Genomic DNA, 17,480 nt, shown 5'->3' with positions numbered 1-17,480 from the left:
GAATAGTTTGCTTCTCCCAAGACCAAGCAAGTGCACCTAAACCATGTGCTTTGTCAATGTGGTTCCTGCTTCTGAATCTGATACTGCTGATGACCACATGAAAGCGATGCTGTATTGTTTGTGATTGCAAACTATTGGTGCAATTTTGTGAAGTAAACTTTTTATGGAAGTTTTCTCTAAAGTTCTGTGTGGCAGAAAATGTCTTTTTCATCAGCAAGTTTCAATGCTCACTGCTGCAAAGACTATATGTGCCTTGTGAAAATGCAATTTATTTAAGCACACAATGTAATGGTTAATTACAATGTGTAATCTTAATCGTAAGACTGCTAAGAATGTCTATATCTATGCTTTGTTTTTAGCTCAGAGGCAGTGAGAAGGATCAAAAAGTTGTATAGATGAACTATGTTCCAGGAAATTCACTATTTATGTACTGTCCACATCACCCTTACTCCTGTATGAGTTAAGTTGAGAAGAGATGAAATTGCTTGGTTGCAAAAAACAGCCATAATGAGGGGTCGCACTTCTCACCGATACAGCACAGTAAAGCACTATGTTTGAGCTTGGTATTCGGATATCTGGGTTCATTGATGCTATAAGCCCGATGAGGCTTCAAGGGATGCCTTCAGCTCACTGTCTCCTTCCTGGGTGTTGGCAAGCTGTACTATGAGTAAGTCACATTCCTTCATGACGGAATCAGCGTGAGCTAGAACATCTGTTGGTCTATTCTGCTCACCATCAACATGCTGAATATCTGTAGTAAATTGTGCAATGAAGTCCAAATGTCATAATTGGCATGGTGATGCCTTCCTGACTTCTGATGGAAAGCAAACATAAGGGGATTATGGTCTGTGAGAAGTGTAAAAATTCTACCTTCACACATCTGGCCGGTACCTCATCATCAGTAAGGTGTGTCCTCATGTTGGAGAATGTGGCCATGGGTGAGCCAAGTGTGGCCAATGCCTGGCCGATGAAGAGCAGTGGATTCCCTGCAAGAAGTGCAAAGGGATGACTTCCACATGGATGTGGTCTCCTTTACTGCCCTCAGTTTTTTTGGGGAGTCCAGGGCAGATCATTCTGAGTTCCAGACCTCTAACAACTAATGGTGTTGAGGTTCAATTTTGTGACCCCCATTTTCAAAATCGGCATCCTGGTGGCCAACTTTGCCAAATGGTTGACATGTTCATTCCTTGAGATCTCAACATGTCCAGGAGCCCAAACAAAGATTGCTAGCCATCCAGCTTGATGGAGGTCAGCAAGAAGATCCTGGATACTCTTGACTACTGGGTGATGAGGGTAGCACCAGCCTACAGCTGAAGGCTGCTCAAGGAGTCACTGCAGATTAGAAGCATCTTGCCAGTGCAACAATGAGCATGGCAGATGGCTTGTCTGATGGTCACCAATTCAGCAGCGAAGACACTGCATCCATTTGGCAGGGAGCATAGTTCAATGTATCTTGCAGGTGTGTATACATAACCAGTTCATTCATCGACCATTGAGCCACCTGTATACCATTTCCGAATGAGGAAATGCCCTGAGGAGAGCCAGAAACAGGCACAAAAACACCACATTGGGTGAACTGAATCTTTCGATCAAAAGCCAGAAAGAGATCCTAGGTCGGAGAACATGCCATGTGGGTGTACATGATTGCTCCTTGACAAAAGGCAACAGTGGGAGAAGCTGGCTTCAGGGCAGAGATACTGTAGTCAAACTGCAGTTGTGACCCCAGTTCTGGGTCTCTGTTGCAGAAGGTGGATCTCCCTACTAGAAAAAAGGACATGGTAGTTTGGATGCCTAGGGGAGCTGCAATCACTTCTAGCATAATTGAGTAGTAATTGTTGGTGCCTGATCTGTAGTGGAGGGACCCCAGTCTCCGTGAGTAGGCTATTCACAGGACTAGTTCAAAAGACTCCTGTTGCAAGTCAGACCCCACAGTGATGTATAGGGTCCAGTAACCGCAATGCTGAGGGCCATACTGAACCATCTGCCAGAGTCCCACAACCAAGACGAGACATAATCAGGCTTTGTAAAGCTGCAGAAGGGTAGTGTGGTCTGCACACCAGCTGGTGTTATGCAGGCAGCAAAGTGTATTAATGTGTAGCCAGCACCTTTGCTTAAGTTGGCGAAGATGGGGAAGCCATATCAGCAGGGCATCAAAGACCAGTCCCAAAAAGTGATAAGTCTCCACCACATTGAGTAATTGGTCACTGAGGTAAAGTTGCAGATCAACAGTACGAAGATGACAGTTGTGCATGACATGAGTAATGGTGGCTGAAAACTGAAATCCATGCACATTTCAAATGGCACATTGCAGTCCGTATTCAGCATTACTCACACTAAAGAAGCAATAGTAATTTAGTAAATACAAAACTCGTCAGCATACAAGGAGGGCAATAATGAAGACTCTACTGCTACTGCTAGCTCACTGACGGCCACTAGAGAGAGAGAGAGAGAGAGAGAGAGAGAGAGAGAGACTTAATATAGAGCCCTGCAGGGCCCCATTCTCTTGGATATGTGGAATACTGTGGGACGCACCAACTCTTAAGCTGGAAAGTACGGTGCAACATGACATTTTGGACAAATATTGGAAGTGAACCCCAGAGACCTCACTCATGTAAGATAGTGAGGATGTGGTGTTACCATGTGATATGATAAGCCTTTTGTAGGTTGAAGAAGACAGCAATAAGGTGTTGACATGAGTCAAAAGCTGTCTGGATAGCAGACTCCAGGCAGAGAAAATTATCAACAGTGGAATGGCCGTGGCAAAAATCTTTCTGGGACAGAGCCAGAATGCCCCAAGTTTCAAAGAGCCAACAATACCACTGGCTCGAGCAACTTACAGCAAACATTGTTGAGATTAATTAGGGGATAGCTGTCCCTCTCTAGGGGATGATTACCCCTTTCTCGCCTGGAGATGGGAACTCCCCCTCGCTTCAAGATGTTTATTGCATGATCAGCATATAAAAAATTTAGGAATTTTTGTGGAAGTATTCCATATTAATAGCAAGTCACAATCTAAGCACAACTATGTAGTACTTACATGTTTTATTTCGGATGCCTGAGCTGCTCTAGATGTATATTCTCTCAGTATAAAATCTGTTCCAAATTCATGATACAGCCGAGTATCATTTGTTCGCAACATGACATTGTCCACCCTCAGGAAGTACCGCAACAAGACAAAGAAACTACTTGGCATTACCCTCTGTAAAAGAAAATATAATTAATATTTAAAATTATTCATGCTTAATCGTGTTTAGTAAAATATTGTATTTTCTGATTTTTACAATTTATGAAAATCAAAAATACCCTGTTAAAGTATTTTATCTGTAAGTCAATGACAAGGCTAAGTTTTATCCTTATCACACCAATTGAAATCTTACTAGGAGGAAACTTAAAAGAATGAGAATTTTATTCTTGTGGAGGCAGAAAGGAGTGGAGCAGGGGGTGGGGGGGTGAAACAGCACAAAAGTATTTTTATTGCACTTCTGTGCCATCACTAGCCAAATACTCACAAGTTAAGACTGCTCAGATATTTTATTCTTTTTGAGCGAAGTCTATGTAGAGCCATGAAAGTCAGAGAAACTAATTGTTACTGTTATACAAACCATGACATAGCTTTTTTCCCTACATATATTAATTTATGTTGCAGAGTTTTCAGAGTAATGTTATATGGCAAGTGATGCAGCAGTGCATCTCACGAATTTGTGCTGCACATGCCTTCCACGGGCTTTCCAGCACTCTGGTCACCCATCTTCAAGTTCTGAAAGCTGCATGAAAAGGATAAGATTCCAAAGGAGGGTTATTCTATGTGAAAAATATTTTTTATGTTATTAATGTTCAGTACTTTGGTCCAGTAAGATCAGTGCCAGCTACCAACAGCTGAATAAATCAGTCCACTTTTCATAGATACTCTTTCTCAGACTAATTTGAATTAGTTAAATGCCAGATACTTTTTCAACAATCACGTCCGTATATATTTGATACAGGTTTGGCAAGAAGAAGAGAAATCAAAATCACACTGGTTCCAATCTTTTTTTTTTTTTTTTTTTTTGTGTGTGTGTGTGTGTGTGTGTGTGTGTGTGAAAATAAAGCAAATCTACAATCCACAGAGGGGCATCGTACTTGCCTTCCACCATCAGATGACCCTTTGCCAACTTCGGCTTGAAAATAAGAGTACCTGACAAAGAAGTCTGTCAAGCATGAACAAGAGAGAAGCTGATCGGAGGTATTGATCCCAACTAAGTGCTAACTAAAAGAAAAATAAATAACCTTTAATCTATATTTTGACGATTTGGTGTCTGAGTGCACACTAGGGAACAAACAGTTACCTAATCGACAGCAGTTTGACAATAATGCAGGTGGGGTGGGCCACGTTTGTTCCCAGCAGATGACAGCATGTAAGTTGAAGCCAGTAGGCGAGATCACAGCATCTTATATGGGCATCTACTGATAACAATCAGGCTGACAACACCAGTGAGCAGCATCACTTCACTTCAGATTCAGCAACAATGGTGGAACTGTTTGGAGGTGTTAGCAGAATCACTAGGGCTGAGCAATGTAGAGTCCATTTGTGTTAAATTTAGTATGTTGCATGTAGAGGAATTTATTCAGTGATAATACTTTGTATTGTAAATGACAATGATTGTAGGTACTAATGATAATGAGAGAATTTCTAAATTTGTGGAAATAATGAATGATGAATTTAGCCATTTAAATGAAAGGTCAGACAAATTAAATAAAAATTTAGACAAAGTAGAAAATAAAATGGATGGAAAATTTTCTCAAATAAATGTTAATTTTACAAATGAATGCCAGAATGAGACTATTACTGCACAAATAAATGGATGGATGGACCAGTTAAGACAATAGACAAATGTTGTAATAATGCATGAGAGCTATCTTGAGACTGAGGAAAAGGTAGCCAGTGGCTTAGAGGTGGTGGAGGACTTGGAGGTGAAAGTTATTTGTAACAAATTTGAGATGACTATACATTTAGACAGAGAGAGTGACTGGATAGGCAAATACAGCAGAAGATAAATAATATGAAGGGAAATGTTGCTAGAAAATTAAAGGATCAATTTTCAGAAAAAAATGATGGTCATTAATCACAGTAAATGTGGTGGAACTAGGAGGACGAAGGATTACAGAGAAGAAACATTCAAGAATTTACCACTAGGTGAGGCAAACGATTAAAGACAAGCCTGTCTGTGCTGAATTGTCAGAAAAGGTGGATTCTTATATGTGTTATACAGAAAAAATGAAACTGGACACAGAAACAAAGTATTCATACTGGAAGGTGCCACAGGTAACTACAATGGGGAACAGTACATGAGAGTCAACCTAAAAGTGACAAATGTAGGGAGGAATGGTGTTTTCAGTGTGGGAGGAATCAGAGCCATCACTTTCAGGCATTTGGACCTGAAGGTGATGAATAACCAATGTCATTTTTAAAGCATTTAAAGACTTATTACCTGAAGCATGGACAGATAAATTACAAATTAGATGTGTGTTGAGTCACTTTGAAGGGGGAGCTGCCCAATGGGTTATGTTACGCATGGATGATTTTGGAACATATGAGGAATTTGCATTAGCTGTTAACAGTAAACACTGGCTAGAGAAGGTTCAAAAGAAACCGAGGTTGGAATTTTTTAACTTTATGCCTTATGGATTTCAATGGAGGGGATATAAAGATTTTGCTGAATAGCATTTTAACAAAGCAAGACATTTAGATGAACTGATAAAAGAAGTTTATTTAGCAGAAATATTAACTGAAGTGGTAGAAGAACAAGATTACTTGCTACACTACACTTTAAATTTTTTTAAATACATTAGTAGGCAAGATTGTACAAAAACTGATTATTGGATTTTCTGGAACACAGGGATGTATTAGAGAGAATGGGGCTTAAGCCACCCATAGAGGAGATGGCCTCTTGTCATTTTAAATGAAAGGGCGTAAAGAGGAGAATTCAATGAAAGAAGGAATGATAATGGAGGAGTAGAAAATGGAATAGTGGATGGAGGTGGAAAAACTACACAGACAGAAGAGAAGCAAGAAGGAAAACTGGCAGTGTGGGACCAACCATCAGAGTCCACAGAATAAGTTCCGACAATTAGTGTTAGCAGATTAATCAGACGTCACGCAGAAGACAAATTGTGTAATGACGTATTAGAAGAGTCTGAAGACCCACATATAACAGAGTAGACAGGGTGACTGGAGTAATAGAGGGGAGGGTAGCTGATATAATTTTAGATTCAGGCAGTGGAGCACCTTTAGTAGACCAAGCTGTTGTTTGGGGTTGTGGGTGGCAATACACATATTCTGCTTTTTCTGTCTGTGTGATATGGATTATGAGAGTGCTGCCATGAAAGTTACCAAGTCAGAAGCTTTAGTGGTAACGATTGTTGGGGGATATTACTTTGAGTAATCCACATTAGTATTTAGAGATTTGCCAATCCCTGTGATGGGAGCTGATTGCATAATGAGTTCAGAGTTCAAACTGATTTGGAGAAATCACTTTAGTATTTCCGTATGAAGGTTTAACTACAGAAATGTACCTAACAAAAGAAATACAAACATGAAATACTAATAACTAGAGCAAGTGTGTATGATTAAGCAGTCAAGAAAATCTGCAGGGTAAAGAGAAATAAAATGGGACAGATGATGAGATGGGGACAGACTACAAGGATATTTCTAAGCTGAACTGTTGGAAGGAAGAGCAGTTGAAGCTACTGTTAAGCAAGCATCATGTATTTTCTCAAAAACCATGTATGATAAAAGCATGCTGTTGTCAGTTGAAATCAAAGCTCTTGTCCCCTTTTTTTGGTATACCTTATTATATGCTCATTGCATACAAAGAGGCTGAGTGTCACGGACAAAAAGAATGAAGTGGGGAATTATTGAAAGGTTCAGTAGTTATTGCAGCAATCCTTTTGTGGTGGTGGTGGTGGTGGTGGTGGTGGTGGTGGTGGTGGTGAAAAAGGCAGATTCGTGTGTTAGGATGGTGTTAAGATGCTATAAATTAAAATAAAATTATAATTATGCAAAGGAACAGACCATACATAATTGAAGAGTTAGTAGTCAAGTTTAAGGTGATAAAATATATGAGCACAATGGACTTAATAGATGGGTTTTGGCAAAGTTCACTTGTTGTGGAGGCAAGGCCTTTTACAGCTTTTTACTTGAAAGTCTATATTTTCAATATAGTGTGTACCTTTTTGACTGAACCTATCAATTTCAGTATTCGTTCAGGCATTAGCCCAGGCCTTAAGGAATGATTGCAGGGATAAAATTATTTTGTACGTAGATTATATTTTTGTAATTTTCAAAACATGGGAGGAGCACCTACAAGTATTAGACAGATTTATAACTATGTTACATGAAGAGGCAATACATTAAAGCTGATGAAGTCACAGTTTGGCAGGAAAGAAATAATAGACAAAATGGGGATGCATCTGGATCTCACAGAATTACAAGCAATTCAAACAGTTTTAAGAAAGGAGTCTGATATTTTATGGGCATGGGATTGTGTCATCTTTTGTGTTGGGGATAATTTTGTACCATTTTTTACACTTTAATACCACGAACAGTATTTCTTTTATTTTTATAGGGGTGGCTACTCTGTAGTTTGTAGGATTAGTTGACCTGGTATGTGACTGGCAGTTACTTTACCAGCACATCTGGGTTTACTTTTTTATATTTATCAGGTCTTCACAAATCTAGAGGACCTAGTTGCTGACAGTTTTTGGATAGGAAGTGGAGGAAGAATATTCTATAGGATCAATGAGGAAGAATATTCTATAGGATCAATGAACAACATTATCCTCCAGCCAACCAGTGAAGTATGACACTGGGAGGGAAGAGGGCTGTCTTGAGGTTGGGGGGGGGGGGGGGGGAGGGAGGGATTCTGTCCTTGGGGTATGTCTCCTGTGCTCCTTTGGCTTCAGTTTCCCTGACTTTCTTTTTCCTTTCTTACTGCTTCTGACTCAGAGAAACATCAATTTGTTATCTGCTTTCCACAATGCAAATCAAGGAAAGCTTATAGAGAGCAAGGAGACTGAATGAAGAAAGGAGGAGAGGGACAAGGAGTAATAATGTTAATATTAGTCTATGACACAATTATATTTAGTTATGATTATAAGTGCTAACTTAGTGGTAGCATGATGTATTTTGAATGAAGATGTAGCATGGAGGGCACACATGGTCAAATCTGAATGTCTTAAGACTGAAACCATGGAATGAATTTAAAATAAGGGTATGTTCCCTGAAAGTACCCGAGTTGAAAACTCACGTTATCTTTGGACAATTTTTGCTGTAAAACTGTTCTCTCTAGAAGTTACACTGGACAACTGTTATTAAAGCTTTCCCTAAAAGTTGTGCCGGTAGCACCTGTAATAATTCATGTGTTACATAGAATGACTGGATTAGGTTAATATTAAGCAAAGCTCATTGAGTTACAATGGCAGCTTGTCTAATGGCACAAAATTAGTTTTATTTCACTTTTGCACCATCTCTGGACAAATACTTGCAAGTTAGCTCCCTTAAATACCTGATAATAATTTATTGTGGTCTGTGCAAAGAAATTAATGTTTACTGTTATAGAAAATACTAGATACGGTTTCTTGTGTGTGCATTAATTTGTGATGCAGACTTTTTGCAGCAATGAGGTGTGGCCATGAAATGTGGCAATGCATCTTGTTAGTTTGTGATGTGAGGAATGCCACAGAATTTACAGCACTCTGGCCATCCCATTCAATCCAAAGGCTCCACCACAGTTACCAAGAATCATTAGAATGGTTATTCTGTATGGAATGATCTTATTATTATTATTATTGTTGTTGTTGTTGTTGTTCTGTTCAGGACTTGTTTAGTAAGTTATTTACAAGCTACCAATGAATGAATAAATAAGCCCAGTTTTCATGGAATTCTCTTTTCTCAAACTGTTAAAATTAATTAATTTACAAACATTATTTTGAAAAAGGTGTCCATGGATATTCAATACGAGTTTGGCGACTAGAGAAGAACTTCAGAAACACTTTGAATCTGAGTAATCAAATTATATAAATATTAAAATAATGAGCAATGATCCAAAGAGATGCTTTAATCTTAGTATAAATTAAATACAAAATCACTAGCAAACAATAAAAATGCATTTAACAATAGCACATGCTACAGTAAAATTATTCAATGTTCCACATATTTACTATTGGTAAACTCCCAATGAACTGGAAAGAAATTAATGTATGAGAGTCCAGAATAACAGCCTTGTATTCAGAATTACAAAGTTAAACCAAGATAGCCAAGAATGTTACATGAACGACAACACACAATATCAAAATATAAAGACCAGTATAAACATGTTAGAAAACAAAACACACAACATACTGCAAATGAAACACAAAATGTTTCCACAAACTTAAATTCATGATTACAAAAGCAGCAACTACAGCTACTAATAGCAACTTATTTCATAAAAGATATGTGATAGCTTTTGAAAGATAGTGACTTTTTCACCAATAAAAACCAACTACAATTTGAAAAGCATATCCTATATCTAACATAAATTAATGGCATGCAGAGTGACATTTAAGCAATTGTCCCACTATATCCATACTTCTTTGAACATCATAATATTTATTGCTCATCTTCCCTTTTAATGATCAAGAATTCTTTGAATATTTCTACTGTATATTTTTGTACTCAGAACATACCAATTTTTTCTCATGAGCCTGTTTAAAATGTGAACATGCAATAGCTCTTTCTGATGAATATTTAACTGCTCTTGCATCTAAATATAGCAGACATAATGTAAAAAAAATGTGTGTTCTTTCAGAATCTCATGAAGGACCGAATAAATGTTATGTATTACACATCCAAAAAACAATGAACTCTCACAAGATCTATTTGTTAACACACTGGAAATAATATACTGGGTTGAAATTTGCATCTATCTCTTGTGTTCAAACTATTGACATAAAATATAAGATATCACAGAAAAAGAGTACAGATGGCAATTTTAATAGTAATTAAAACTGCAACATCAGTTCATCTGGGAACAGGTAAGGGGAGGAAGTGGTCATATGTGTTCTTACACATTAGGGTCAATGGACACTTTAAACTGAAATGCTTCTGCCTTGTTTTGGGCTGATACACTTTGTTTCTCACTGCTATTGCACCAATTTATAAAAATATGTATGATGATTTTAATGATTCATAGGTATTTGTGCATTGGATGGAGGGTCTGGAGGCAGCAAGTTATCAGAGATTGAGGTCACAATGAACACGGGAGTCAAGGACATGATGTAAGGATAACTCTCATCTGTGTACGTCAGAGAAACTGGTGGTGGAGGGAAGGATCCAGATGGCCTACGTTGTAAAGCAGCTACCGAAATTGAGTGTATTATGTTCAGCTGCATTTTGTGCCACTGTGTAGTCAGCTTTGTTCTTGACAACAGTCTGGTGGGGGTCGTTCATCCTGATGGACAGCTGGTTGGTAGTAATACTTAAATAAAAAGCTATGCAGTGTTTGCAACCCATCCTTCTTTCCTGTAATCATACTGGCCTAAATTTTCAGTGATCCAGTGCCCTCACACCCTCCACCCAACAGTTGCCCCTCCCTCCATCCTATCACCCACTCTCAATACACATCCCCTCCTTACCTTCTGTGTGCATTGCTCCTCTCTGGCTCTGACCCCCATGCATCACATGCAAAGCACGTGCATCTGACATCCCTCTATCCTGCATTTCTAGTCAGCAAACTGGCTGCCTGCCTCCGAGTTGCTAGCCACCTACCCCCAACCGCTCTCCAAGCTTCCCACTACTCTCCTCCTCTACACATCCAACATGACACAAACCCCACCCTAATCTAGTCCACAGGCCAAAATACAGCACTGGCACTGTGCATCCAGTGTACTCTATCTTGAGAAAAGCTTAATCCAAACAGCTACGAAGTTTTGTTTCTTTTCTGTGTGTGCCTGTAAATGACTCAATGCTTCTACCTCCTATACTCACCAAGTATTTACACATCACAAGTAGTGAGGTTTATGCATAAATGTATGCACACAATACTGAAGTACAATATGATAATAGTGACTCTCAATGCAAGATTCTTGAGACTAATTTACAACTCATGACTGACCCGTTATGGCCACATCAGATGGTTACAATAAGTGAAGAAAGCTTTTCGGATGTTCACCCATACCTGACAGGACACACATCTTGAAACAACACCAATCGCTTGTGGCAACCTCAACTGGATCACAGTGAAATTTTTCTACCACCATAAATTACACAAAATACAGTACTGTTCTATTGGGATCTGTATCAGACTGATACTTCTAATTTTACCCAATGCCTTCCTCTTGGAAGCTAGGGAGATACTACTTCATATCCAGTGGCAGTTCCTACCAGATACAGTTATACGGAGAATATAAATTCTAGAACCCCCATAGTCCAGACATTAACTGGGCTATAGCCTCTTCTTTGGTCAATATATTGTTTCTCTCTTGAAACAAAAGGTACGCTGTTTAGTAGCAACATTTGCTCAACAGGAGCAGTTCCTTACTACCCAGTTCACATTAACCAGCATCAAAAATACTTTTCATCAGATACTTGGTTCAGGAACATTCTTCTGCTACGCAAAAATGAAAACACCAAATATTAACAATATTTTCTAGGTAATGCTGCACCTGCAGTGGCTATATGCAATTAAATTTACTAATAGGTTAAAAATATTTGTTAAACTACATGTGGGTACTCCCTTCTTCTGTCCCAATCTCCAATGAAAATTATTCTTACACACCCCACCATCTCAGAATGAATCATCACAGTTTATGGTAGGGGAAGTGGAAATCATGCAAGCTTTCCCGTCACCTTGGACTGAATAAGATGTTAATCACATCTGACTTTTTAAGTACACTATCAGCTATCAGCACTCTAGCCATATGGAGGGCCAAGGAAGTTCATATTTGAACATAATGCAGAAGGTGATCGAGTTGCAGCTGTATCAAACTTTTCTGAACTTTCAATGAATCACATTGTACCAAGTCCTACAACAGAACGAGTGCATGGACCACCTTAGAAAAGACACAATAGTGGCACTTACTTGTCCTTGATTTCAATACATCAAACCATATTGCAGAGGGTGAATAATGCAGAAAGGAGAGAATCATGACGATCGAGGGAGAGTCAGTAATGTGCAACCAGCATTGGATACAACTTCCCCAGTCGCTTACCTGGGTAGGTATATCGATTCCCCATACTGATTGTGGCAGTCATCACTAGAACATTATTTAAATGGCATCTTGCAACTGGTATGGTAATAAGTAACTTTGAGGAAGAGTGTAAGTCACCAGAAGTAGAAATTTCCAACTAGTGTTACCACTATATTTACATCAGAAGATGCAATACTTGCGAAGTAATCATGGCCTTGATAAAGAATTGTAATCTAGGTAGATACCAGCAACTGTGTGATCTGTATGTACTAACATAAATTTGTTGAAGTCAATGGATATGCTGGTAATATGGTGAATTTGGTATGTTCACCACATGACATCAAAATTAAATGATGGTGGCGGTTGTTTTATTTTGCATCAGCTGCTGTGCTGCATTACTATATGCCTCCTTCCTCTGTTCATATGTATATTTAAAAAAAAAAATGAAATTCTGGTAATATGCCTTACAGACAGCTTGTCAAATATAGAAACTTAAGAATTCTTTGATAACAGCCTAGAACTAAGCAATATTTTGGATAAAAATAGTGAATTTTCAGAATATAGTGATTTTTCATGTCTGCTGTAGAATGAAAATTTTGCTAGGGATAAAAAAGCAACAAAATTATGTATATAGACTTTTGCATTTCTATGAGCCCTATTCTGAATGTAATTATTATTCATAATACCAAATGATCTAAAATATATGTACAGTAAACTCTCATTTATGCGAATCACGTTTATCCGAAATTCGCTTTACGAACAAATTTTTCTGATTTTCACAGCTCACATTGGCACTGTCTGATGCATCGTGCAGTTACGTTTTTGGCTAGCTAGACTGACACTTCACAAGTTTCAACTTTCTGCATCTGGAGCCGTGCATTTGCTAGTGTTTTTGGCAATCTACTATTAAAGGGGGGGGGGGGGGGTTACTATTTTTTGGCTCAAAAAATCAAATTTTTTTTTTTAAATTGCATTTTTGGAAAAGTGTTTAGAATCCACCCACGAAACGGTTTTTCCGAATACGGAAGGGAAATGTTTGTTATTCACAGTTGAACAAAAAATGCACCTACCTGAAATCAGTCTTTTTCACGCACCAGTTTTTTTACCCAGGAATTTCGACTTTGTAGCGCGAAAAATTATTCTATGTGCTTGACCATGACTAAAACTGATAAATTGATCAAGGAGCTTACGATGTACTATGGCTTGGCAATCCGACGGCATTTCAATTCGATGGAACAGACGAAGAAGGCAATTTGGGCAACGTGTTTCCACAAGCGTTTGACGGATGACCACCCACAACACCAAAATTGTCCAGCTGGGGAAACTAGTTGGTGCAAGTCGCGCATTGCAGAGGCTACCGGACATTTGGACGAATACCAACACTACCAGCGGCTCTCCAAATAAGTTCAGAAAGTGATTCATCCAATCTACGAGGCCCTTTCAGAGGACAAGTTATTGTACTGGTGCTTGGGGGGAAACACACAAAATTGAAATGAAAGTTTGAACGCGTGTGTTTGGAAGTTAGCCCTCAAGCATTTGCATTCTGGTGCGAAGACTGTGGAGATGCGACTTTCCTGGCAGTGAGCTGCTTCAACGAAGGGTATTCAGCAATTCTGAAGACCATGACAGTGATGGACATCACCCTGGGACTCTATTCGACGCAGTTCGCCAAGCATTCAGACGACCACCGAATTCAAGCGGCCGAAATGTGCTTGTCACCGGCCATATGACTGGCTCTGGAGCAGCGCAGGATGGGCAAGATCGAGCAGAACGCAAGTTGCATATTATTACATTTATATGTAGTTATAACTTCAAACACGTTTTTCTCAAAATGACTTTTTCTTTATCACGCGGTATGGTAACTTCAAATCTACTGAAACAATTGGCATGATTCTTTGTTTCTGATGAAACTAACTAAATTGTCTAGGAGTTGCACCACTTTTATTCCAATCCATCAACTATAAATATTTTTACTTGGCCGATTAAGTCGAAAAATCGACAAAAAAACACTATTTTTTTTCAAATGGCCGCCATTTTCTTTCATATGGTCCAAATAACTTAAACGAGGTACAACTCCTAGAGAATCTTATATACTTCGCTTATGTTGACTCAATTTTGATTTCAGATGAGCCGGCTGACCTGTGACATACCACACATGGAGGTCTACATCGAAATTCTATTTCGTTCCAATGGCAATTCCGCCTTTGCTCTTCAACATTTCCGGTCAAAAAAAATTCAGTTTGTAGAGGAAATATCAATAAACATTTTGACCAAATTCGACATTGATATCTATAACACATCCCGAGAAAAAAATTCTCAGAGAACATGCTTTTTTTCAGGCCAAAGATAGAAAACTTCCCCTTAATCAGTACACTAGCATGTGTCAAGAGCCTGAGTGTCGTCAATTCGTGCGTGTGTTGGTTGAAGTTTTAACATGTTTCTTGTTCATACTGCATGGTTTCAAACCATTGCCATCTACTGTATTGGAACTCTTTGAAGTGCAGTACGTACAATATTGCTCCATGCAGCGCAATGTAGCCCCGTCGAAACTAAAAATGAGTTTGGCCTGTTGTCGGTACATCAGAAGAAGTCAAGCATTTAACAATTTAACAGTGAATGTACAACACACTGTTGTGTGGTCGTGTGGGCTTGGGTAGGACAGGGGAGAGAGGGTAGATGTATCGAATGTTTACATTCGATGGCTGCCACAGCCAGGTTTCAAAAGTGAAAACCTTTGTCTAGTGTGTCTCGAGTGTTGTCAAGTCGTGCATCTGTGTGTTTTTGATTTAACATTTCATGCTCACGCTACATGCTTTAAAATGTCCAAAGATAAAAGTGGCAAATAACCAAAAAAGAATCAGTCAAGTGTCAAAAACATGCTTAATGTGAATAAGGGCGCAAAACGAAAAAAGAATGTGATCTCATAGGAACAAAAGCTTCGCGCTTTGCAGAGAATCAATACTGGTGAGCCACTCACAAAAGTTGCTGCGGATTTGAACATCAGTAATAGTACGATTACTGATTGGAAGACAAATCGATCAGAAATTGAGAAATTTTGTTCCATCCAAGCATCAGGCAGCACAATGAAATCTCGAAAAACAATGATAAAAGATGCACATCCTCAGTTAGAAGAGGCCTTATTTTTGTGGCATGAACAAATAAGAGCCAAAGATGTACTAGTTTCAGGTCCTCTACTTTGTCAAAAAGGTATGACTTTTTATGAGCTGACTGAAGGAAAGGAGCAAAAATTCCTCTGAAGTGATGGCTGGCTGGATCGGTTCAAGAAGCAGCATGGCATTCGTGAAATTGCCATCACTGGCAAATTATTATCTGGAGATGATGTTGCTATCACTGATTTTAAGACGAAAATGCACACAATCATTGACAAAGGAGGTTACACTGGCAATCAACTTTACAAATGTGATGAAACCGGGTTGAATTACAAAATTTTGCTAACAAAAACCTTTGCCCCTAAACAAGAAAAAATGGCATCTGGATATAAAAAAGCAAAGAAAGAGTTACTTTCCTCACATGCAGTAATGCCACTGGCAATCATGAACTGCACCTTACTTTAATTAGCAAATCCAAAAAACCAAGAGCATTTAGACAGCAACCAACTGATAAACGTTTGCCATTGTAGCACACGAATCAGTGTAAGGCATGGAAGAACAGTGCTATCTTCAAAGAGTGGTCCAAGGCAAAGTTTGTTCCAGCTCTAGAAAAATACATGGACGATAACGGACTTCCTCGAAAAGTGCTACTTCTTGTGGATAACGCTGATTCTCACCCAGATGATCTACAAGATGGGGATATTAAAGTTGTGTTTCTCCAGGCCAGACGTCACATCTCTATGTCAACCAATGGACCAAGGTGTTCTTGAGGCAATGAAAAAAACATTACACACGCAAGCTGCTGGAATACTTATTTGGTTTGATTGATGCTGAAGAAGATTTTGTGCAAGCTCTTAAAAATAAAATCAATGTTTTAAGTGTCATTCACTGGCTTGTTAAAGCTTGGAATCTAACTCCTCCAATTTCTCTCATTAGGTCTTGGAAAAAAACTCTTAGATCATAAGGCAACTCATCAGTGGTGGAAAGAAGGAGGCAACACCGAAACTCAAGCTGACATGCCAAAAACAGCTGAAAATGAGTTAATTTTGGTGAATTTACCAGAGAAGCTACTGGACTGTGAAGACGCGTGGATGGAAACCAACTTCTTTGATTTGACTGATGAAGAAATCATCCAAACTGTAACCAATCAGAAAGCATCAGAATAAAATGTCTCTGATGACGAAGCAGACAAAAAGATTCCTCACACAGTTGGTTATGAACCACCCTGGAGTACATCAGCCAACAGGAGGAGGCAATTTACCCCAAAATCGTTCCAACATTGGAAATGTATTCTCACAACAAAAGTTTCTCAAGCCAAAATACAAAAATCTATTACGGACTTTTTTTACCAAAAAATAAATTCTAATGAAGCGTCCTAGACCTTCAATGTTCATAAGTTAAAAGTTTTTTTTTTTTTTACTTTAAAGTTCCTCTAGGCAAACTTTTTGTTCCATTGAGTAATCTCTAGATTTGTTTCATAATTCTTTACAGTAGTTTATTTTTTATTCAAAAGAGTAGGTAAGAAAATTAAAACTCCTATTTTTTCCTGCTGCCAAATAAGATGGATTTTTTTCTGTAAGAACACAAAGTCAACAAGTTTTGTTTTCAGCACTTAAAAACTTTGAGATTTCACTCATACTTTGGCACCTTTTTAACATGTCAATACAATTTTTTCAGTCAAAAACATGCATGCTTATTCACAACCATATCAATAACATTCTACATACCCTAAGCACATTTTAAGATCATATTTCACCGTATTGACACAATTTGGGGTGTTTCACACGTGACAACAAGGGGACTTCGGTTTACCGGCTGCCGTAGTGTGAGTGATTTTGGTGAATCTGCACTTACAGTGTCTGCACCTTTTCCATTGCATCCTGCTGTTGGTAATAGTTTGTGTGATGAGTGGTGTGAAGTGAAAACAGCGAACCATTGGTCAGATGCAGGTAGCCAATCACATTAATTGTTTGTGATTTCCTATGCTTTGTAAATGAAGTTAGCTGGTATTTCGTTTCACTCACACCAAATGTTGCAGAACTATTAGGTTCCACCCTAACCTCTACCTCAAAAATCGAAATACACTACAGAATAACATTTATGATAAAAGTAATTGTAAACATATTTACTGATCGTGGTGTGGTCTCAGGTCCCACCTTAACC

At 38.6% G+C, this 17,480-nt stretch overlaps 1 protein-coding gene across 2 annotated transcripts in view; it reads right to left on the bottom strand.

Moving 5' to 3' along the window:
- Window positions 1–17,480, bottom strand: part of LOC126175365 (TIP41-like protein) — a 65,221-nt gene that overhangs the window by 3,376 nt on the left and 44,365 nt on the right. For both annotated transcript variants that reach the window (XM_049922130.1, XM_049922131.1), the window contains exon 5: window positions 3,038–3,199. In XM_049922130.1, coding sequence (XP_049778087.1) covers window positions 3,038–3,199 — 162 coding nt within the window. The remainder of the gene's footprint in view (window positions 1–3,037; window positions 3,200–17,480) is intronic.

The sequence above is a fragment of the Schistocerca cancellata genome, chromosome 3 (genome assembly GCF_023864275.1).
Source record: "Schistocerca cancellata isolate TAMUIC-IGC-003103 chromosome 3, iqSchCanc2.1, whole genome shotgun sequence".
Lineage (NCBI taxonomy): Eukaryota > Metazoa > Arthropoda > Insecta > Orthoptera > Acrididae > Schistocerca > Schistocerca cancellata.
Note: the sequence above shows the minus strand (reverse complement) of the source record. Positions and strands in the feature narration are given on the sequence as shown.